The sequence below is a fragment of the Rana temporaria genome, chromosome 9 (assembly GCF_905171775.1).
Source record: "Rana temporaria chromosome 9, aRanTem1.1, whole genome shotgun sequence".
In the NCBI taxonomy this organism is placed as follows: domain Eukaryota; kingdom Metazoa; phylum Chordata; class Amphibia; order Anura; family Ranidae; genus Rana; species Rana temporaria.
In genome coordinates, this window is record NC_053497.1 from 144,808,713 (window position 1) to 144,833,908 (window position 25,196).

At 44.6% G+C, this 25,196-nt stretch overlaps 1 protein-coding gene across 3 annotated transcripts in view; it reads left to right on the plus strand.

Moving 5' to 3' along the window:
- The window catches only part of ODF2 (outer dense fiber of sperm tails 2), a 71,876-nt gene that overhangs the window by 6,260 nt on the left and 40,420 nt on the right, over nt 1–25,196 (plus strand). For all 3 annotated transcript variants that reach the window (XM_040324741.1, XM_040324739.1, XM_040324740.1), the window contains exons 2-10: nt 2,287–2,397; nt 5,370–5,495; nt 10,649–10,819; nt 10,902–11,089; nt 14,018–14,147; nt 14,231–14,362; nt 15,969–16,043; nt 21,934–22,005; nt 22,096–22,212. In XM_040324741.1, the coding sequence (XP_040180675.1) occupies nt 2,287–2,397; nt 5,370–5,495; nt 10,649–10,819; nt 10,902–11,089; nt 14,018–14,147; nt 14,231–14,362; nt 15,969–16,043; nt 21,934–22,005; nt 22,096–22,212 (1,122 nt within the window). The remainder of the gene's footprint in view (nt 1–2,286; nt 2,398–5,369; nt 5,496–10,648; nt 10,820–10,901; nt 11,090–14,017; nt 14,148–14,230; nt 14,363–15,968; nt 16,044–21,933; nt 22,006–22,095; nt 22,213–25,196) is intronic.

Here is a 25,196-nt window from a genome sequence, read left to right on the forward strand (position 1 = left end):
TCTCCTCCCCCCTCTCTCTCTCTCCTCCTCCCCCCTCTCTCTCTCCTCCTCCCCCTCTCTCTCTCCTCCTCCCCCCCTCTCTCTCTCCTCCTCCCCCCCTCTCTCTCTCTCCTCCCCCCCCTCTCTCTCCTCCTCCCCCCCCCCTCTCTCTCCTCCTCCTCCCCCCTCTCTCTCTCCTCCTCCCCCCTCTCTCTCTCCTCCTCCCCCCTCTCTCTCTCCTCCTCCCCCCTCTCTCTCTCCTCCTCCCCCCTCTCTCTCTCCTCCTCCCCCCTCTCTCTCTCTCTCTCTCCTCCTCCCCCCCCCCTCTCTCTCTCTCGTTTGCCAGGAAGGGAGTCATAAGAGGGCCAATGAGAGCTGGAGGTGTGCCTCTGTGTAAATCCAGGAAGTGAACAGGCAGCAGCTTCAGCTGACCACAGTTAAAATGGCTGCAGCCAGACTCAGTGGAGGGAGATTTCTGCAGCATATTTGGCAAGTACAGAATCAAAGGCCCGGATTCTCAGTGGAGATACGACGGCGTATATCCAGATACGCCGTCGTATCTCTGCGTTGTGCCATCGTATTTATGCGCCTGATTCTTAGAATCAGTTACGCATAGATTTCCCTTAGATCCGACAGGCGTAAGTCTCTTACGCCGTCGGATCGTAACTGCATTTTTACGCTGAACGCTAGGGGCGTGTATGCTGATTTACGCGTCTAAATATGTAAATCAGCAAGATACGCAAATTCACGAACGTACGCCCGGCCAACGCAGTACATTTACGCCGTTTACGTTAGGCTTTTCCCAGCGTATAGTTACCCCTGCTATATGGTGGCGTAAGTGCGGCGTAACAATGTTAAGTATGGCCGTCGTTCCCGCAACGAAATTTGAAAATTTTGCGTCGTTTGTGTAACTTGTCCGTGAATGGGGCTGGACGTAATTTACGTCCACGTCAAAACCAATACGTCCTTGCGGCGTATTAGGAGCAATGCACACTGGGAGATTTCCACGGGCGGCGCATGCGCCGTTCGTGAAAAACGTCAATCGCGTCGGGTCACAGTAGATTAACATAAAACACGCCCCCCTGTCCCACATTTGAATTAGGCGGGCTTACGCCGGCCGATTTACGCTATATCGCCGCAATTTACGGAGCAAGTGCTTTGAGAATACAGCACTTGCCCGTCTAAGTTGCGGAGGCGTAACGTAAATCGGATACGTTACGCCACCGCAAAGATACGCCGCTGGACGAGAATCTGGCCCACAGTATATATAAAATAATGTGCAAAGTGGTAGGAGAGAAGCTTCAGAATGGCACACATATTTTTATTACAAATTATGTGAGCAGACTGCAGTTCCTCTTTACAACCAACTTCCACCCAAAAAATGTAACTTCCGCTTTTAACCCCCCCCCCCCCCCCTCCGGTGTCACATTTGTCGCCTTTCAGGGGGGAGGAGGGAGCAGATACCTGTGTAATCTAGGTATTTGCTCCCACTTCCGGGCATACATCACCGCAGTGATCTACGCCACGTCTGGCGCCTACTCTGTCTCCCCCGCTGTCTTCTGAGAGACACACAGGTCCCAGAAGACAGCAGGGACCAGTGGGATCACGCGGCGCGACTCGCGCATGCGCAGTCGGGAACCAGGAAGTGAAGGCTTCACTTTCTGATTTCTTTATTGAAGATTTGGAGGGTATCTGCTCCCTCCTCCCCCCTGAAAGGCAACAGATCGGCTTAAGGTGCCGACATCACGCGTGGGGCGCCCAGGACAGGTAAGTGTCCTGGGCGCATGTCCACGTGGATGACTGTACTCCCGTACATGTTCATATCAAGAAGGGAACATATTCAAAGTCAGTAGCTGCAGTATTTGTATAATATTTTTTTTTCCCGGCAGAACTCCGCTGTAAGCTGTTAGAAAATCGGACAAATGATCTAAAGCAGGGGTAGGCAACCTGGGGCCCTCCAGCTGTTGTGGAACTACATTTCCCATGAGGCATTGCAAGGCTGGCAGTCACAATTACTCCCAGAGGCATGATGGGGCTTGCTGGAGGGCTTCCGGTTGCCTACCACCGATCTAAAGCCTAATCATATTCGCGATCCGGATTGGTGGGGTCTTGCTGCTGGTTATTTTGAAGGCCAATAAAGGTAATTTGTTTGGATCTTCTGTTTAGTTTGTTTTCTGATACCATTCACCAAACTTTTTAGACACACTTTATACATTTTATGCTTTTTTTTCAGCCAGTTGTATTGGTTTTGGGTGATTTTAAGTGTGCACAGAACATAATAGATATACATTGTTTGGTTTCCATCAGAAAACCATGAAGAAGCGCTCTCCGTCCCCCCCGCTGCATGTCCACGTGGATGAGAGTACTCCCGTACATGTTCATATCAAGAAGGGAACAAAGACTGCCTCCAAGTTACAGGTGAGCTTTTCCCATTTATAACTGAGACAGCTCAATGTACATTAGACATTTATCCAGGGAATATCCAATTTGCTCCAGCGATCCCTTGAAGATATTCCCTGGATCCATTTCTAGTGTTATCATCTAGAAATGTTAGTATCAATTTATATTTTGTTAGTTTGGGAATGCATCCAGTTCTTTTATTTTTTTTATCACTTGACCATCGGAAGGTTTTATGCTTTTTGTGACCAGGACATTTTTTGCTATTTAGTACTGCGCTACTTTAACTGGTAATTGCGCGGTCATGCACCATTGTACGCAAATCAAATTTATATAATTCTTTGTTCATACAAATGCAGCTTTCTTTTGGTGGTATTTGATCACCACTCGTTTTTTTTTTTTTTTTTATTATATAAAAAAAAAAAAAAAAAAATTAATTTCTGCTATAAAACATCCAATACTGGGTACTTTCCCACCCTTCCTGCCCAAGACAATTTTCAGCTTTCAGCGCTGACACATTTTAAATGACAATTACGCAGTCGTGCAACACTGTACCCAAACTAATTTTTTTTTCATCTTGTTTCCACAAATAGAGCTTTCTTTTGGTGGTATTTGATCACCTCGGCGGTTTTTATTTTTTATTAAACAAATTAAAAAAGAGCGAAAATTTTGAAAAAAAAAAAAGGTTTTCTTTGTTTCTGTTATAACATTTTGTTAATAAGTACGTTTTCTCCTTCACTGATTGGCACCGATTAGGTGGCACTGATATGCAGCACTGATAGGCATTGATAGGCGGCACTGAAAGGCTGCACTGATGAGTACTTATGGGTGGCACTGATAGGCATGACTGGCACTGGCAGGCATTGTTAAAGGGCACTGATATGCAGCACTGATAGGCATTGAAAGGCTGCACTGATGGGTGCTTATGGGTGGCACTGATAGGTGACACTGATGGGCACTGATGGCTGGCACTGATAATTGCACTGATAGGCATGACTGGCACTGGCAGGTATTGTTAATACAGTGGCATCTGCCCTGGCACTAATTGGCTTATCCCTGGGCACTGATTGGAATATCCCTGGTGGTCTAGGGTGGCATACCTGGTGGGCGTCATTTATTGCCATCCCTGGTGGTTCTGCTGGCATCCCTGGTGGTCCAGTGTGGAAATCCTTTGGGGGGGGGGGGGGGGGGGGGGGCTGTGCTGTTAAAATTTTTAAAAAAATCAAATTTCTTTATAAATTTTCGCCAAAATGTATTCTGCTTCCTGTCTTTGGTAAAAACAATCCCAATAAGCATATATTGATTGGTTTGCGCAAAAGTTATAGAGTCTACACACTATGGGATAGATTTATGGACTTTTTACAATTTTTTTTTGTTATTGTTTTTACTAGTAATGGTGGCAATCAGCGATTTTTAGTGGGACTGCGACATTGCGGCGTACAAATCTCACACTAAGTGACACCAATACAGTAATCAGTGCTGTATAAATGACACTGGCTGGGAAGGGGTTAGCATCAGGGGTGATCAAAGGGTTAAGTGTACTATTAGGGAGTGCTTTCTAACTGTGGGGGGAATGCTGTGACTGGAGGAAAACATAGATCCATTTTTTTTTAAACAGATAGGAAATGGACTGGAAGAAAGCAGAGATTTTTTTTTTATAATCATAATGGCGGTGATCATCGACTTATAGTGGGACTGTGATAGTGTGGTGGACAGTCTGACACTAACTGACGCTGGCTGGGGTTACACTGACTGACACTAATACAGCGATCAGTGCTAATACTATACACTGTACTAATGACACTGGCTGGGATGGGGTTAACATCTAGGGGCGATTAAGGGGTTAACTGTGTGCCTAACAATGTGTAATGTGTATAATATGTGCTAAGAACTAAGTGTTCTTGTTGTTTGTTTCCCTGCTTTGCAGAGAATAATAACACTGCAAGATCGCCTGTCAGTGTTCAGAGCTCTGTGTTGTTTACAACACAGAGCTCTCTTCCGTGAATGATGGAGCCGATCAGCAGGTCCTGGCGATCAATCATTGGCCGAGACCCGCTGATCACCTTGTGCTGTAACAAAAGGCAGCACAGCCGGCCTTACCCAGAAACGCTGATCACGTGCCAGATATGTGATCCACCGCACGGCCGCCACCTTGCAGCAATAAATGTTCATGGGGCAGTCCGCAAGCGATATAAACAATTTGCTGAGCTGGCCACAACTAGTTCTTGAGGGGGTCCAGTCCACATTTGGGTAGAAGCCTTTTCGTATGTGGAGGTTAAATCTCTTTTCCTCCAGACGTAATGTAATGACCTTAAAGTGTTACTAAACCCAGGAGCCTCCAGTCACTATATCTGGTCTTCCACAGTACACAGAACACAGAAATGCAATTCTTTTAGTAAATAGAAACTGCTAAATACCTTTTCTCACCAGCAGTATATAGCAGTTGTGACTTCTATCAGGGTCTGGTTAAAGCTTGTAGGAGGAGTTTTCATTCTCTTCTGATTGTCCTATGAGGCTGAATGACCCCTGACCCTCTGTCTGGACAGTGCTGATTGGCTCTGTGCCAATCACATGCACCCCAAAGAAAAAACTCTTTAGCAATACACACCAAACTGAGCATGTGCAGGGTGCCCCAAAGGTGGGGGGGAGGGGGGTGCGCCGGAGACATGTGGACATACTCGGAGAGCGCTCGGAGACACTCGGGAATAGATGTATTTCGAGTTTTTCCAAGCGTTTACGAACGGCTCCGAGTGTGAACAGCGCCCTCCGCACCTCTTCCCAAAATGTGGTACTGCACACCCCAGAGGCTTGAATCCTGCTTGTTTTGTGAGACAACGCTCGCAAACCGAGTCAGGATTTAAAAAAGATAATAGCTCGTATTGCGAAACCCTCGTAAACTGCATTACTCGCAATCCGAGGTACTACCGTACTTACTTTCTAGAAATGTGTTTGAATCTGACCTAACAAATTCTTTGGTTTATGTCTCCGATTAGAAAGGACCCAAAAGCAAAGGAAAAAGTGACCCCGGGAATCTTCGGCGGACTGTTAAGGTGAAGACTAGGGTGCCATGGATTCCTCCAGGGAAAACCTCTGTGCGAGATGCTGGATTCAAATGGGAGGTAAGTGGTCTTTCCACTCAGAAAATGCAAATGTATGTTGTTCTTTAATGTTGTGAAGATGAGAGGGAGGTGTTCTGTAGTCCTGTCCTGTCCTAGGCTGACAACACTACCCCTCTAAAGATACTATGCAGTGTAAGCAATATCATTTTAGGAAGGAAGTGTGTTACTGGCAGGATCATCAAATGAAAAGGGCTGGCAAGCTGCAATGTCTTCTATTTTTATTCTTGTGTTTATATACTTATAAAAAGACAGGTGCATGGGGAATAAAATGGCTCATTCTTCTTGGGCCCCCACATCTAACCTAGACCCCCCCCCCAGGTGCCCACTTACCACTTCATGGCAGTGATGGCTGTTCACATCCTTCAGCCTGAAATAATCTTTGCCACTGCTTGGGCTTGTGCAGTACCTCCCCAAAGATTCCAATGAGACTTTGCCACTGGTGTCCACGTCCCGCTCCATTCCTGGTAATGCACAAGTTTACACAGGGCTTGAGAAGAATTTGGGCCCAAGAATATAATCAATTTACATCCACTCACTGCCCACTTTATTAGGTACACCTGCAACTCTATGCATTTAGGAATCTAGTCGCGGTGAAGACCACTTGCTGAGCATCAGAATGGGGGAAAAAAGGGGATTTAAAGTGGTTGTAAACCCCACTTTTTTACTTTTACCTCCAGGTGAGCCTATAATAAGGCTTAACTGTAGGTATAAAGAATATCTCCTAAACCTGCACGGTTTAGGAGATATTCCCCCCGCAATGCGCCGCTGATTGCAGCGGCACATGCGCAGCAGGGATCCTCGGCTAAAGGGCCGCCAGCCGCCAGACCTTGCCGGTTTGAAGTCTCCCGCGCGCATGCACAGGAGTGACGTCATCGCCGCTCCGGCCAATCACAGCGCCGGAGCGACGATACCCGGAAGACACGCCAGAGCAAGATGACATCTCGCTCGGCGTGGACCGGGTAAGTTCTCTTCACCTCGTTTTAAGGTAAGTATTTCATAATGAGCTAGTATGCGGTGCATACTAGCTCATTATGGCTTTTCCTTTACAGGTGTAAAAAAATAAAATAACAGGGTATACAACCGCTTTAAGTGAGTTTGAACGTGGCATGGTTGTTGGTGCCAGACAGGCTGGTTTGAGTATTTCACAAACTGCTGATCTACTGGGATTGTCACTCGCAACCATCTCTAGTTTGTTCTAAAATAAGCCATAATACTGAACTCTGGCAGCTGTACTACTGGCCACATCCCTGGATTGTATAGAACAAACTTGGACTGTTCCTTCCCCCTTGGATGGAACTTTTAAGGCCACAAACAGAGAAAATTGATTTATTTTTACATAAAGATAGATCATCACATAATCATATACAATGATCAATGGTTAAGCATAATTTGTTTTGCCTTTTTTGTCCCATGTATTTTTATACCACATAATATAGTGGTTATTGCCTTAAAGCGGAGGTTCACCCTAAAACAATTATATACCATTACATCCAGCATACTTCCGACATCTACAGTATGCTGTTTTTTTTTTTCTTGTACATACCGTTTTATTATTTCCCCCCCCGGCTTCCGGGTTCTGGCTCCCGCGGGAGTGGGCGTTTCCTATTCAGAGGTTAGATGATTGACGTCTGGGGAAAAACTTCCCCTGGCGCATAAGGCGCGTCACCAGTTTTCCGTAATTAGCCGACCTGCGAGTCAGCTCTATATGGCGCCTGCGCAGTCAGCTTTCCACGTCAGGCGCAGGCGCTGTATAGAGCCAACATGCAGGTCGGCTAATTACGGAAAACTGGTGACGCGCCTTATGCGCCAGGGGGAGTTTTTCACCAGACATCAATCATCTACCTCTGAATAGGAACGCCCAGTCCCACGGGAGCCGGGGGGCGGGGAATAACAATAAAACGGTATGTACGGCAAAAAAAAAAAAAACGCATACTGTAGATGTCTGAGGTATGCTGGATGTAATGGTATATAGATGTTTTTTAGGGTGAACCTCCGCTTTAACCATTGATCATTGTTAAAATAAATAAATAAATTATAAATAAATAAATTTTCTAACACAGTCGCACTTCAGTGTTTTGGCCTTAAAAGTCCCATCCAAGCGCGGGGGGGGGGGGGGGGGGTTGGGGAACAGTGCAGTTCGTTCTAAAATAAGCCATAATGCTGAACTCTGGCTTTAAGCAAACACATTTTAACACAATAAATGAATGTAATGAAAAACAATGTTGTGAAATAAAGAAATTACAATTACATTCAAAAAACATTCAGGTATCAGTCTCAGATAAACTGATTTAAAGATTTTTAGCTAGAAACACAAGCCTATCCACATTTTGTGGCTTCAGTGCGGAACGGCAACAAGCGACAATGTTTTCCCCTGTGCTAAAAACCCTTTCAGAAGGGGAACTGGTTGCAGGAATGCAAAGATATTTTCTGGCCACTGCAGACAATCTTGGATACTGCTCCTTGTGAACCTTCCACCAGACTAACGGATCATGTTCACTGTCAGTGTTGCCCAAGAACAGATAAGAGTGTAGCTCCAAGGACAAGCTTTCGGATTGTTGTTGCTGTGAGCCCGCTGTATCTGGTGCCCCTTCACTTTGTGAAGATTTGAAAAAGCTACCCAAGCTCTTTCGAGCCTTTGGTGCAGCGGCATTAAAAAATGAAATAAAAAAAAAAAAGGCCCATACAATACACACACTGCTATTGAGGGGTGGCACTGGCACTGACTGCAGGCAGTTCATTGTGAAAGTAATAGGCTGTTCTGCAGCAAGAGCCAAATAATACATATACTCTAAAGTTGTGAACCTTTAAAACCTTGTTAATACAGTCAGGAGGAGCCGAGGGGCTTCAAAAAAAACACAGCAGCGATATAGCTGATATACTACTAGCTAGGCCTAGCAATAGCATCATAGATGTTTGAAGTTGAACCACCTTTAAAACATTGTTAATACAAATACACTACAGTCACAGGAGGAGGAGGCCAAAGGGCATCAAAAAAAAAAACACAGCAGCGATAGCTGATAATACTAGCAGACCAGTAGCATGGCATGGCTGTTTTAAAAGTACGTCACTAGTTAGTCCTACCTGACTGCGCAGTCACTGTTGCTGTGTGTGGCGTGCCTCCAAGTTGCGTGTGCTCGCTTCTAAATTCCCGGGCCAAAAGACTGAGACACGTCAACCGCACATGCCCAGTGCCAGCGGCATTACGCATTGAACTGACGACGCTGCTGAAGTCAGTTCCGCCATTTGCGTTCCACGCTGGTTACGTGGACGGCGGTGACATGTAGAAGAACCGCGGGTCATCCTGCGGGGAGATTGCGGGCCATCATGCGGGGAGATCGCGGGCGGGGAGAATCGAGATCGCGATTCTCACCATGATTAATCGTGCAGCTCTTGTCCCTGGTAATAAGGTGGTTGGTCCCTATGTGGCAACAGCTTCCCTTTTTCCTCCTATCACGACAGGTTCTCTGGCCGGCAAAACCGTTGTTTATGGTTAGACTGCAAGCCGCAATCCTAACCCTGCGCTGTTCTCTTACTTCTGGATAGGCCACCCCTGGGTTCTATAATGGTAACGGGATCCTGGGCTTCCCACGCAGTATCTCGGGAATAATGGGGAAAAAAATGTCTCGATAGTGTTATATCGCTTTAAACATTTTATAAACAAATAAGAACAACCCCCCAATGGGGTACTCACATGTACCAGGTGCGTCAGTGCACCACTCTGTGTATGGCAAGAAATATTACAGCGGCTGGTTTTGGAATGGTGTATGCTTCCTCTTAAGCAGGTAGACTGCCTGTTGTGTCGTCCTGGCCCCTCCCCTACACGTGTTCAATACAGGGTAATCATATCTTCTTCAGGGGGAATTCATTGGCTGAGATACCTCATAGCCTGACCTTGGGTTGCCCTTCTCGTATCTAGTACCACCAAGTACCCACCCACCTAGCGGTAGAAAAGAAAAGCGCAACAAGACCAAACTTAGGGAGAAATCAATAGATCTCTAGCGATTGACCAGGGTAACTACTCCTGGCAATTAGATTTGTGAGGAGCTCCCTGACTAAACCTCCGGGGGCGCTAAATGTCAATATGGACCAAAATCTCAGGAATATTTCCAACATCTTGTTGAATATTTGCCACAAAGAATGAAGGCAGTTCTGAAGGCAAAAGGGGGTCCAACCCGGTAATAGCAAGGTGTACCTAATAGAGTTGCCAGTAAGTGTATTGAAAAAAAAAAAAACACAGGCCCACCGAATTCAACCTATGTGTATGATTTGTATTCTCTAATAATTCCCATAGTCTTGTTTATTCTGCTTCTTTAGGAAGATATCTACCGTACGTTTTTTTTAAGTTGTCGACACTCTTGGCGAATACCACTTCCTGGGGAGGGAGTTCTACATTTTGACTGCTCTAGCTTTAAAGAACCCTTTCTGCAATCAAAGGTTCAACCTCCTTTCTTCTAGACTGGCCAAGTATCCTCTTCTGGGACCACAGAGTAAACCGTTAGAGTTACGGAAGTCACGTTTTAATATATTTGTACATTGTACTCACAGCAGAAATCTCAGCCCAGTTAAAGGTTATAAGGCCCCCTGATAGATCACCTGTCTTTTGCCTGAGTCCAATAGCTGCCATTCTGTCTGGCCTGCTGAAGGAAGGTAAAACTGTCACTTACAAGAGAAGTATGGTTTTAATTTTCTTTTTAGAATAATACTTACCTCGATCCGATGCTGCATCTGTCCCCTGGCACCTCTGCACTGAGAATCGGGCGATCGAACATCGCCGATCGCTCGGTTCTGACAGTTCCCCAAGCAGAGAGCTGTAGACTGTCAGTCCCAGCTCTCTGCTCTGCTCCTTCCTCGCTTATTGGAGAGCTCACCTGTGGAGGGGGCGGCGACGGCCGGCTCATTCTCTCAAATGGGCATTGTTGACCCTCTTTTCCACTTACAGTAGCTGCTGCATTCTCACCCTAGGCTTATACTCGAGTCAATATGTTTTCCCAATTTTTTTGTGTTAAAATTAGATCCTCGGCTTATACTCGGGTCGGCTTATACTCGAGTATATACGATAAGCAGTTTCATTAGGTGAAGAAGCTTGGAGTGAAAACTTTAACAATGTTTTTTTATAATCCAAAACAATGCAAGTTCTTAATTTTCTCCAATAGGGTTCCACTCATCGCTTGGATATAACGCCTCCAGATATGGAGAAGATGATGGGGGCATTACGTATGAGTGACCTCTCCACAGATGAGGAGGAGGTTGTACGCAGCAAGATCAACTCCTATGAAAAGAAGATCGACAGCTTGATGTGTGAAGTCGGGACGCTGAAGAACGAGGTGAGGGGACTGACTAGTTCTTTTATCTATTGTAGCAGTAACAAAAGCAAAGACAGGGGAATAAACTTGTCTGTTTAACCAGGTGGAGCTAAAGAAGAGGGACCAATCCATCGAGCGATATGAAGCACAGCTGGAAGCCTCCAAGCGATTGCTGAACTCCAAGAATGAAGAACTCCATGAGGTGTCGCAGGAACTGGCCGAGACGGAGAATGAAAACACTCGTCTGAAGAGAAGCATTGATCGCATCAAGGAGGAAACAGATCTGAGTTTGTAGGTGTCCACATTGCTGGCAGTTCTTCAGTAGTAGACCAAGGCGCTTTTCCCCCACGCATAATGCTTTAGGCTGCATTCACACCTTTGCGTAGGCGATTTGCTGCGTTTTGTACCGCAACAAATTGCAGCGTTTTGTACCACGATTTGCCGCGACAAAACGCAGCGTTTTTAACCCAATGTTTTTTACAGGTCATTGCCGGCTATGCCGAACGCCGAAGCCGCCTGAATACGCGCGACAAAAAAGGGTCCAGGACTTGTTTGAGCTTCACGCGATCAGCGTTTCGGCGTGGAGATGTGAACCATCTCCATAGAGATTAATGTTATTTCTCCCCTCCAGCGTATCTTAGCGTCGTGCTTCAGGCGTTTTGACGGTCAGGTGTGAATGCAGCCTTATATTCTTCTCTGCTTGTGTTAGTCCCTAATTGTACTTTGTTCTGGTACAAGTGTTTTTGTGAGTAGAGAGTCTTGCAGCACTTTAGGAGAGAAAGCACAATGCTGGGTTGAGGTTATCATACAGTGGGGAAAATAAATATGTGATCCTCTGCAGATTATGTAAGTTTGCCCACTTCTAAAGAAATCAAAGGCCTATAATTGTTATCATAGATGTATTTTAAATGATAGAGACAGAATATTAACCAAAAACCCCCCCAAAAAACACACATTACAAATGTTATAAATCGAGTTGCAGTTCACTGAGTAAAATAAGTATTTGATCCCCTTCCAAACACAATTATTCTGTCTCCTACAGACTGGCTAAAGTATCTAATGCACAGATTTGTCATGTGAATTTAATAAGGTGCTCCAAACGACAACTCGTTATGTGTATAAAAGACAAGATTGCAGGGCTGGAATGGGCTACAAGACCATCAGCAAAAGCTTGGTGAGAAGGAGACAACTGTTCAAGCGATTATTTGCAAATAGAAGAAATACAAAATTACCATCAATCGCCCCCGGTGTGGAGCTCCATGCAAGATTTCGCCTCATGGGGTAAGGATGGTTATGAGAAAAGTGAGGGATCAGCCATGAACAACACAGGAGGAGCTTGTGAATGATCTCAAGGCAGTTGGGACCACAGTCACCAAACAAACCATTGGTAATACAATATGCCACCATGGTTTGAAATCCTGCAGCACCCGCAAGGTCCTCCTCCTCAAGAAGGCACATGTACAGGCCCGTCTAAAGCTTGTCAATGAACATCTAAACGATTCAGAGAAGGATTAGGAGAAAGTGCTGTGGTCAGATGAGAACAAAATTGAGGTCTTTGACATTAACTCGACTTACTGTGTTTGGAGGAAGAAAAATGCTGACTATGACCCTAAGAACACCATCCCGACAGTCAAGCACGGAGGTGGAAACATTATGCTTTGGGGCTGTTTCTCTGCTAAAGGTACAGGCCGAATTTGCCGTATTGAGGAGCCAATAGACGGGGCCGTGTATTGTAAAATCTTGGATTAGAACATTCTTCCATCAGCCATAACACTGAAGATGGGTCGTGGATGAGTCTTCCAGCATGACAGTGGCCCAAAACATACAAGGCAAAAAAATAGTGGCTCAAGAAGATGCACATTAAGATCATGGAGTGGCCTAGCCAGTCTCCAGACCTTAATCCTATTCAAAATTTATGAAGGGAGCTGAAACTTTGAGCTGCCAAGAAACCTTAAGGATTTAGAGAAGATCTGTAAAGAAGAGTGGACAAAAATCCCTCCTGAGATGTGTGCAAAACTGGTCACTAACTACAAGAAACATCTTACCTCTGTGCTTGCCACCAAGGGTTTCTCCACCAAGTACTAAGACATGTTTTACTTGGGGATCAAATACTTATTTTACCCACTGAACTGCAACTTAATTTATAACATTTGTATCATGTGTTTTTTCTGGATTTTTGGTTGATATTCTGTCTCTATAATTTAAATTACACCTATGATAAAAATGATAAATTCTTAATTTTATTGCAAGTGGGCAAATTAAAAAATCTGCAGGGCATCAAATAAGTATTTACCCCACTGTATGTGGTATGAAGGAGCACTGACAATGCTGACTTCTTGGTAGCAGTATGACTACCGGTTACTGAATTGACCTGGGCCAATCAGCCTGCCTAAAGATAGATCGAATCTTGCCTGGTCCCTGCTGACCCGGACAAATTTCAATTCATGTATGGCTGGCTTAAGTCAGATGGTTTGAATCTGCTGCTTGTTCCTGCCCTGATTCATTCTAGATTATGTGTATTCTGATCTCTTCTGTTATTCAAGTCAATTTTATTGGGCAAACATCCTACAGAAAGTTGGGTTTCTATCTTGGAACTCAATTTCCATTGGCTGCAAGTGGTTAATATAGAGTATTTACTCCTAATATTTATGATTAGTTTATTAAATTGTGCCTTGCTTTGTCTGCACGCTGTGATCAAGTGGACAGTGACTGAGGCGGGCTTATGGAGAAAAATGGCCACCCCACCCAGACCACACCTACTGGCCTCTAGCAACTGAAAGACAGCAATAAAACCTTGAGAGGGGTTCTTAAGCCAGCCATAGACAGATCTAATTTAGATCCGTCTATGGGCAATTTAGTTGTACTAAAGTCGGTCTGACAGAAGCCAGCTGTTCAGCATGCTGTAAAACAAGCAACCAACCGTCTCCCGATCAGCACTCTCAGCCAATCCCTGTGAGCGCTGACCGGAGTGTTCTGGCAGGGGGGCTGCCCCCTGTCAGAACACAATAGAACAGCAAGGGAGATCGCTGTACTAACATCGAATTATTAATACAGTGGCTCCAACCTGAGCTGTCAGTTTTTTTTCCGTTCAGCCCATTGTGTTGAACAAAAAATAAAACGAGTGTTTTTGTGTACCAGGCTTACATTACCTCTGCTAATCTAATGGACAGCTTTTAGAATTGACTAAAGATTGTATAACATGATATAATTGCATTTTAGGAGGCATAAACAGCTGCTGCAGCAAGAACAGTCTCATCTGCTTGCCAAGCTGGTGGAAACGGAGATGGATGGGGCAGAGGCAGTAAGACAAGTGAACTCGCTGCAGGACACGATCACTCAGATGAAGCAGGTCAGTGACTTGCATAATAGTAGGCCAGAGTTTAGCCATTTTGTCTATTAGCTCCATCTGTCATCACTTTTGTCCTTTTACAGGAGAAGAGATTGAACACCACGGACATGAACCTCCTCACCCGGCAGAAGGAGATTTTATTGGAGAAGCTGAACACATTCGAAGAGACTAACCGGACCCTGAGGACTTTGCTCAGGGAGCAACACAGCAGAGAGGTGAGGTCAATGGAAACCTGTGGTGGGAAAGATACGCTGGTTCCCATTATCCCAAATTCTTCACTGTAGTCAAATAATACAGCTTGGTCACCAACCCACCCTAGCCTGGCAGTTGGGCAATGAAGAACTCTGCTAGTCTGTGTCCTGCTGTGTGGACTATTACAGGAAGCTAGTATGACAGATTCAGATACCACAAATACAGTGTATAAAATACACTTGCTGAATTCTAGGCAGATATACAAACAACAGTCAATGTAGCTATGTGTTTACTAGAAAATTAGTAATGCCCTGTACACACGATCGGTTCGTCTGATGAAAACGGTCCTATGGATCGTACGTGGGTCCCATCGGTGAAAAAAATAGAACCTGTTTTAAAATTTTCCGATGGTTAAAAAAACTATAGAAAAAAACGATCGTCGGTGGGGAAATCCATCGGTCAAAAATCCACGCATGCTCAGAATCAAGTCGACACATGCTCGGAAGCATTGAACTTCATTTTTCTCTGCACGTCGTTGTGTTTTACATCACTGCGTTGGACACGATCAGATTTTTAACTGATGGTGTGTAGGCAAGACTGATGAAAGTCAGCTTCATCGGATATCTGATGAAAAAATCCATCGGTCCGTTTTCATCAGATGAACCGATCGTGTGTACGTGGCATTAGTGCTTTTTCCATTGCACCTAATGGCCAGTGGCGGTGCATCCATAAGGGTGCACAGGCACTGCCCCCTCTCACCTGCCACCTCTCTCTCATCATAGATCGATTCATGCATTTCACTCAGCGTTGTGTTAGGAAAGCGAATGAATATTCGCTTTCCTAATACTGAACCGCCTCTCAGCCAATCAGGTGCTTGGGTCTGTTGCCTGTCACCTGATTGGCTTAAACAACAGGCGCTGTGTTTGGGCGCCACCTATCAGGCATCCAATCATGGCAGAGGACGGAAGAAGACATTGAGGAGCGTGGAGGACATCGTCATGACCCGCTGCCCCACAGAAACAAGGTAAGTGCCGGGCGGGGGATGCACAGTGGCAGCATTTGATGGGCACAGTAGCGACAATTGATGGGCACACTGGCAGCAGTTGATGGGCACAGTAGTGGCAATTGATGGACACAGTGTCAGCAATTGATGGTCACACTGGCAGCAATTGATGGGCACAGTGGCTGCATTTGACAGGCACAGTGGCTGCAATTGATGTTTTTTTTTTTTCAGTTTGTTTGCACCCCCCCCAAAAAAATTTGGAGCACCAGCCGCCTAATGGGGGAAATATACCAAGACTGGAGCACTCAGAATCTGGTGCCAATCAGATTCTCACTTCAGCTTGTTCAGTAAAGCTTTGGCAATAAAACCTGAAAGCCGATTGGTTTCTATGCAGAGCCGCACCAGATTTTGCACTCCAGTTTTTAGTAAATCAACCCCATTGTGTCTGAATTTGTCTTTATATCAGGCTTAATAACCCTTTGCTTAGTAGCACATAACCTGGGTCAGGCAGTGCCAGAAATAAGGTTGGCTGACCGGGTTTATTCTTTATTTCAAGTTGGATAAATGATAGAGACAATGGAAATGATTTATTCAGTATTATCCCCTAGTCTTCTTTTATTTTACAGACAGAAACCCACCGGCTGTTGGAGCAGAAAGAGCTTTTACTGAAGAAGCTGTCTGATGCTGACACAGAGAGAGCTGTATGTGTGATGTGACGAAATGTGGTATTGATTTATAACATGAACCATTTTCTGATTCCTATAAAGAGGTCCCACACTCAGTCATTACCAAGACCTGTAGCTGCATTTCCAGCTGTCTTCTTATAGTAATGTCTGGTACTGTGGCTACTCCAGGTTGATTATTTGAGGAAACTTGCTCTGAGAATGAATACTTGCTAAACTTTTAAAAACTCGGATTGCTGGCTTTTTTGATGATCCAATGGCTTCAATGTTGTGAGTCAGTGACCACTTGAGTCACGTATGCAGATCAGGAGTTCTGCCTTTTTTTTTTCCCTTTATTTATGAATTTAGAAAGCAAGGGAGTTATGAGACTTTAAATGAGGTGCATGATAACATGCACCTCCATCCGTAAATCGGAAATAAGAAAGGGGTTTTTGGGACTTTGAGTGAGGCACAAGACGCGTGGTAGGAGAAACTGTAAAATTGTTTAATTGGCATATAAACAAATCGTTGAACATGAGTATTTTTATCTATATACACAAGGCGATGGCATACAAAAAAGAAGAATTCATGCACGCATCTGAAATTGCATAGTATCCAATAGAAGTACCGTATTTATTGGGCTATAGCGCGCACCCCTAAAGTTGCCCAGAAATTCCTGTGAAAAAAAGATTTTTGTACTTACAGTTTGGTGTCTTGCATGGCGTCCATCGGCGTGTACTCGTCGGGTCCGTCTGTGGCTTCGGGTGTCCTCTTCGTCGGGTCTGGCGTCCTTCTGCGTCCTCGCTCGTTTCCCGCTTTCCCGTGCCGAGTTTGAATACTGCGCCGGCATATACCGAGCGCAGTACACTCGCGTATAGTCGGCAATTCTCGCGCTGACGTCCTGAACGTACAGGACGTGAGCGCGAGTGTAGCCGAGACTGCCCGACTATACACGAGTGTACTGCGCTCGGTATATGTCAGCGCAGTATTCAAACTCGGCGCGGGTATCGGCGTATATCGCGCACCCACGATTTTGCCCTGATTTTCAGGGCAAAATAGTGCGCAGTATACGCCGATAAATACGGTAACTAGTATAAAAAGCCAATGCTTATTGAGTAATGGATACAAATGGGTTATAGGATGCAAATATATTACAGTTAAGGTCAAGCTATGTGTTGGGAACATGATGACATTGATGGGCTCTACGCGTTTCGTGGCCAGTTGCCACTCATCAGGAGAAAACGCATAGCATATCTGAAAAAGACGAAAAAAGGTACCAAATAGGATCTAATGTTTTACCCAGATAGTGAGAAAAAGGGTAGGGGCAAGGGGAAACAAGATGTATATCTCCCTGGAATACTTGCGTATAAGTAGTTCTAAATAAGCAGTGTTGCAGGATCTGCGAGGTAAGTCTTACCCGGGAGCTGAGGGAATGAACCCAAGGAGGAAGCAAGTGCACCGACACACCCCAGGAGCACCCTCCAAACATAGAAGGGAAAGGTGAATCAATGGCGTGAAGGGAGTGAAGTAGTTACGGCGCTGTTCAATTGATTACGACTAACTTTTAACCACTTAACCCCCAGACCATATTGCTGGTCAAAGACCAGAGCACTTTTTGCGATTCGGCACTGCGTCGCTTTAACTGACAATTGTGCGGTCGTGCGACATGGATCCCAAACAAAATTGGCGTCCTTTTTTTCCCACAAATAGAGCTTTCTTTTGGTGGTATTTGATCACCTCTGCATTTTTTAGTTTTTGCGCTATAAACAAAAATAGAGCGACAATTTTGAAAAAATTTTTTTTTTTTTACTTTTTGCTGTAATAAATATCCCCCAAAAATATACAAAAAAACTTTTTTTTTCCTCAGTTTAGGCCGATACATATTCTTCTACATATTTTTCGTAAAAAAAAAAAAAAATCGCAATAAGCGATTGATTGGTTTGCGCAAAAGTTATAGCGTTTACAAAATAGGGGGTATTTTTATGGCATTTTTATTAATTTTTTTTTTTTACTAGTAATGGCGGCGATCAGCGTTTTTTTTTTCAGTACTGCGACATTATGGCGGACACTTCGGACACTTTTGACACATTTTTGGGACCATTGGCATTTTTATAGCGATCAGTACTATAAAAATGTATTGGATTACTATAAAAATGCCACTGGCAGTGAAGGGGTTAACACTAGGGGGCGGGGAAGGGGTTAAGTATGTTCCCTGGGTGTGTTCTAACTGTAGGGGGCCTCACTAGGGGAAATCACTGATCTTCTGTTCATACATTGTATGAACAGAGGATCAGCATTTCCCCCCCTGACAGGATCGGGAGCTGTGTGTTTACACACACAGCTCCCGGTCCCTGCTCTGTAACGAGCGATCGCGTGGGCACGGCGGCGAGCTGCGGGCTCTCGCGCAGGGGAGCCAACCTGCCGCCGTAAAACGTCGGCGGCAGGTCGGCAAGTAGTTAAAAAGTGTTGAATTAAAAACCATATATATGTGTAGTGACTAAAAATACTACATTATTATGTAGAAAAATTATTATTAATGCTAATTCCTAGTGACAAAAATGTATCTACAATTACCTGTGAATAGTGGTTGCTGATGTGACACATAAAATAATCCAATAAAAATTATCAAACATATAGAAAATCAAACAGAAAAAATTTGCAAAATTAAACACCACAAATCATGTGTTGACATAAATCAAGAAAAATAATTCCAATTAAGTCTTTAAATTGTTTTGATATACAAAATAAGTGCTTTGTGCTGGTGAAAGAAACTCTCTATTCTTATTTCCCTCTTCAGAAGGTGATCACAGCAAACGTGACTTATCCGTGCCCCTATAGTGGCTGCACTCACCAGAAATGTCTACCCCGCTTGGGGGTGTACGGCATTCACAGTATTTGCCACTGCGTAGCACCCTGTAAACTGACCAGTCTGAGATGTCTTATTATTTCTCCAATTGTTTACCATATAAAGGAGAGAAGGACGGCCATAGTGTAATACTATTTAAACTTTTTTATTCCATTTAAAACAATGTGGAAATGTACTCACATTTAATATAAAACAGTATAGCATGTATTGCTGACACTAGCTCCACCAGTCGGAAGTGATGCAACCACGTCTGTTGATTCCGCCCTATGCGTTTCGTCACTCTGCCGTCATCTTGAGAGTCTGTTGCCTAAGAGGACTTATAGCTAACAATATGTAATGACAGTGAAAAGTATTATTCGGTGTGGTGAGAAAAATCAATTCTGACATTTCTCAGATTTCACTAATGCCATTTAAACTATCATAACCAGAGACAGCCTGGCAACCATTCAATTTTTAGAAGGAGGCCAGCAGTGACAGCCTCTGCATATCCCTCAATACATGTTATCTTTAATAGATGTTTAAAATATGGTTGGTGCCTTGAATGGTCACCAGCTCATGCACTTCTGCCACACTGCATAGCTACTATCCTATTCACGCAATCACTATGATTAGCCTTATGCCGGCCATAGACAGTTCAAATCTCGGTCGGTTCTGGCGGGTCTGGCCAAGATTCGAACCATGTATGGGCAAGCTGATTGTACCCAAGTTGATTGATCGATCAACTTAGACGCGAGTTTCACAACTCACATTCGGCCCTCTATAAGTATTTATTCCAATCCAATCCAACTTGGGTACAACCAGCATATACTATTTTTCTACATACGGTTACTGCCAGTGGCTATACCTGCTAGCAGTAACCATTGTATTCTGCTGGCCGGGAAGGCTCCCCTGACCCCCCTGGTAGAATACAATAGCAAAATCAGGAGGCATTCCTCCATTAACACTGACTGTATTGATGGAGAAATCAAGTGATGTTCTTTCCTTCCTTGCGTGGTGGAAGGAAAGAAAATCGTATCAATAATGGCCAGCCCTACTGGTCAATTGAAACATGTGGAATACATTAAAGATCAACTGAACAAAATGTTAGTCACTAGTATGGTCTGTGGTCTCCCTGCAGCTTCTCTTTTCCTTTTACGGACTTGTCCTGCACTGAGTCTCTGTATGAAGGCAGCCATCCTGGTAGAGGCAGGGTTCTGGAGAACATTGAACGACACAGTAGTGACATCACCAAATCTCCTGGGACTGGCAGGAAGCGTGCTCTAAGATCTTGCAATGCAGATAAACAAATGAGTGTTTATAAAATATGCCGCTCGTTTTTGGGGGGATTTTTCTTTTCACTTTTAATGCAAGCTGATTAGGGTTAGGTGAAGGTTTTAAAGCAAGACATTTTAGAAACTAATAGGAGTGCCTAGGCATCCTCACATACCAGGAAGTGCACTGCGGTTTTTAAGAAGCATTCCCAGATGTTCCCTATATCTTAGCAATACTTCACTTTTTGATGTGCAAAATGCATATACTGGAATTAACCAATCACATCTCTCCTTTTTACAAGCTGAGAACAGTCATAACAATATTGTTTGATTGCTGTCCATTATGGGAAGATACAGGACTTTCAGAAAAGGAGGGTATAAAAAGCAGAAAATATGCACAATACAAAGCAGAAAAAAGGAAACAAATGGAACCATCCATTACATAGAAGTTTAGGCATCACATAGGGGGTGCTCTGCAAAGAACAAAGCTGGGTTTCAGCTTTGCACATTATCTTTTATCTATTATTGTTTTATCTGGGGAAAAAAAAAAAAAAAACATTGCTAGGTACCTTTTAAAATTTTAAACAGGGTATGTTGTCAGCGCTGGCCACACACTTATCCATTTTTCTGTGAGTCTTTAATCCTTGCAACATTTAAAAGAGAAGTATGGCCAAAGATATTTTGCCCATACTTCTCTTGTGTGTCAAAGGAGTCAACTGATAATGGGCTGTAGTTGACAGGGCAGAGCTGCACCAGGCTCTGGAAGGATCCTGACAATATTGTCAGGATCCACCCTGCTGGCCATCTGATAGCTTACTCTGCCTTTCAGCTTGTGGCTGAGAGTGCCCACCCCTCCTCAGCCTGGTGCTCCAGTGAGCACTGAAGGAGCAGAGAGCAGTAACTGCCAGTCATTGCTCTCCGCTCTGTGCAGACCAAGCAGCGAGGGATCTGTGGTCATGTGATTGCTCAGCTTTTGTTTTTAGAGCAAGTTTGGGAAACTGCATCTTGACACTGAGGCTGCAACATGGAAGTAAGCATGAAGGTTGTTTTTGTTTTTTAAATCCCATACTGATCCTTAAAGGAGTTGTAAAGGCAGAAGGTTTTTTATTTTAATGCATTTTATGTATTAAGATAAAAAACCTTCTGTGTGCAGCGATGTCCACGAGTGTCTCAGCTGTCTGAGATTCTCCCTCCTGATTGGCTGAGACACAGCAGCTGCGCCATCGGCTGCCACTGCTGTCAAAGTCAGCTAGCCAATCAGGAAAGAGAGAGGGTGGGACCAGGTCAGGGCTCTGTGTCTGAATGAACACGGGAAGCTGTGACTCAGCTCGGGTGCCCCCTTAGCAAGCTGATTGCTGTGGGGACACTTGACAGGAGGGAGGGGCCAGGAGAGCAGAAGAGAGACCCGGGAAAAGGAGGACCCAGGATGCTCTGTGCAAATCCACTACACAGAGCAGGTAAGTAAAACATGTTTGTTTTTTTTTTTTTTAGGAAAAGTAACAAGACTTTACAATCACTTTAAATCATATTCCGGTCCTGGTTTCTTCTGCGACTTGATGGCCTTCAACCGACTAAAAGCACAAAATTTGACTTGTTTTTTTTTTCTTTTCCATTTTATTTCTTCTTTTGAATTTTAAATAAAAAAAAAAAAAAACAGTAACAATTTTAACCCATTGAATTTTAATAGGTTTGGTGAATTTTTTTTTCAACCGATGTTCCGATTTGTCGGATCAGTACATACGAGACCTGCTTAAGATAAACCATAAACTTGCTTCTACCTATGTTCTAATTCTTCATATTTTTGATTTCTTAGCATCTCCAACTGAGGCTTCATGAGCGAGACAAGGAGATTGAAGATCTGCGGGTTCAGCTGAAGACAGAAAAGGTGTGAAAAGCATTTTTTTTTTCTTTTTTTTTTGTTTGCCAGTGTTTTTATAGTTTATATTCTGTGATCATCATGTCTGTTCTTCCATAGGATCTAGCTAGAACATCAACTGAATATTCTAAGTCTTTAGAAACAACAAGAGCTCACCTACAAGGGCAACTAAGGAACCGAGAGGCTGAGAATAACCGCCTCTCCGTTCAACTCAGGGTAAGTGTAAATGGTTTCAGGCTAAAGATTTAATGTATGTCTAGACAAAACATTTCTCTTAGTTTTGGATGGAGTGGAAAAGGGTTAAAACCCCTGTCAGATGTTTACAATCTGGGGCCCTGCTATAGAGATTTCTCTTCCCTTCTACTACTGCTTCTTCACTCGTTGTTCAGTGAATGGCAGGGTTGGGGACAGGACCTGTAGATGTTACTGAACAGCAGAAGATAAAAATCTGGTCCCCTGCACTGCAAGACAGGGCTGTACTGTGTGTTAGAGATGTGTAAATCTCAGGATTGGATGATCAGAAATATAATTCTTTGGCAGTTTGAACAGCTTATTTTTATATTTATTTTATGTGTGTATATTTGGCTGTTTTCCTGGCGTTTAGCGTTAAAGCGGACCTTTAATCTAAATTCATACTTGACTTAAAGTGGCTGTAAATCCTTATATATATATATATATATATCTCCAGTGAAGTGATCAGCCTCAGATGATACACAGAGATTAAACAGATCTCCCTACATAAGTTTTACATTTATATCTGCTGTCTTCAGCTTTATATACTGTTTAGAAAATGAACATTGCGATAGAACTTTTTCTTCCTGTTCCACCACTGGGCGTGGAGTCTTGGCATACACTGTCTGACAGCTGATTGGAGGAAAGGTACACACCCCCACTCCACATAGGCAGAGAAAAGAAAAAACATGCAGAGCTGTGCTGTGAATAGACCAGCTCTCTGCTAATCTGTCTCTATGCACCCTCCCTGACACAAAGCTCCAGCTGCTTTTATCTCCTGTGTCGGAGAACTTGTCAGAAGTTATCATGCTAATTACAGAGGAATGGAGCAGCAGAAAGACACGGGACTTAGTGCTTTGGAGAGAGATAAGTAAATACTACCGATATATGTGCCTAGGTCAGATTTCATGAATCGGGTTTACATCCACTTTAAATCAATAGGGTATGTGTCAGCATTGCTAAACAAAACCCACTCCCACTTCCGGTCATATGCACCACAGCGATCTGAGCCGGAAATTGGCCGACCCCCTTCCCTGCAGCCTTCTGGGACACATCAGAGGTCGTGGCGAGGCTTGCGCATGCGCAGTAGGAAACTGGCTGTGAAGCTGCAAGTGAGGGAGTGGCTTGCTCAATCTCCCAACAGTTTGCTGAGAAGCTGAGCCAGGTGCCGGTCCAGGCTCTGTGATGTCAGCCGACAGCGGGCTTTAACTACTTCCGGACCACCCACTGCACATATACTGCGGCAGGGTGGCCCTGCTGTGCGAAACAAAGTATATGTATGTTGTTCGCTGGATTTTAACCACTTCCCGCCCACCATATAGAAATATGACGTGCGCAAAGTTGTTAAGGTATCCTGACTGAATATCATATGACGTCCAGCAGGATAAGCCGCGATCGTGGGGGCACGCAGTGCGGTGATCGATGGTGTAGTGCGTCAGTCTGACACACCGCATTTCCGATCTAGGTAAAGAGCCTCTGACGTAGGCTCTTAACAACGTGATCAATTGTGTCCAATCACAGCTGATCACAGTGTAAACAGGAAGAGATGTATATCGGCTTTTCCTCCACTCGCGCTGACAGGCACAAGTAGAGGAGAGCCCATCAGCTGCTCTCCTGACAGAGGAGGGTATGCACTGATTGATTATGCAGTTCCAATTAGTACTGCCTCATCAGTGGAGAAAAATTACTTATTTACAAAGTATTGTAACAAAAACAAAAAAACGTTTTTTCTCTTTCGTTCATAGACGGACACAGCCTTCATTGACCTTAGGGTTATGCTTCTTCCTACCAGGAGATTTAGGCAGAATTCTACAGCACTTAAGGTGTTAAAAACGTTCCTTCATGCCGCTCCTCCCAGGGGGCGTGGCTCCCCCAGGCATAACCCACACCCTGCTTTAGCAGCCTCAGTTTGTTTTCTGCCTAACGACAGGAGGTAAAGGCTCTCTCTGGAGTTCCTGGACTCTGGAGTTTTTTTCTGCCGATTTTTCTCGCTTTTTTTATTATTTTGTTCCTGCATTTTTGAATCCTGCGATTCTTCTATCAACAGCCGACTGGGTGACAGGCTGGGTCCTCGACTCTTGTAGTCCCCCCATGTTCGGCCTTCGAGCGTGTGCCGGCCCTCAGCTCAGCTTTGGGACGTCCACGACAGGCCCCGTTGCTCCAGGGGCGGCCGGGGAACTTCGGTTCTAGGGCACACATATGACCGGTCTCTATGGCTTTGTCACAGTGTGTCTGGCCGACAGCCATGCCGTTTACGGACGTTGGTTCTGTCTGGGATACCTCCAGCCGGGTAGTCGCAGGACAGGTAAGTAGTGGCCCCTTACTCAGGTAAGTGGTCTGGTTGGTGGTTTCCCTGGGGAGGTCGACTGAGGGTCCGCCCTGCTTTCCTCTCTCCCCTTCCTCTCCCTCCTTCCCCTGACTGGGTAGTGGCTGTGAAGGGGGCCTCCTGGGTTTTCTTTGTTACCACCGGAGCCTGTGTGTTGTTGGGGGACTGTGTTGTTACTCTGGGGGGTGCTGCTGTGTGCTGCTGTGTTCTATGAGGTAATTTTTACCTCAGACAGCGGCCGTCTTGGAAATCTCCTTGGTAACGCTGTGATTCTTTTCTGAGGTGACAGACAAAAGCACAGCCAGCGCTGCTGTGTTCTATGAGGTAATTTTTACCTCAGATGGTGGCCATCTTGGAAATCTCCTTGGTAACGCTGTGATTCTTTTCTGAGGTGACAGACAAAAGCACAGCCAGTGCTGCTGTGTTCTATGAGGTAATTTTTACCTCAGATGGTGGCCATCTTGGAAATCTCCTTGGTAACGCTGTGATTCTTTTCTGAGGTGACAGACAAAAGCACAGCCAGCGCTGCTGTGTTCTATGAGGTAATTTTTACCTCAGATGGTGGCCATCTTGGAAATCTCCTTGGTAACGATGTGATTCTTCCCTGAGATGACTCATCACAGCCTCTGGTCTCTTTTACCAG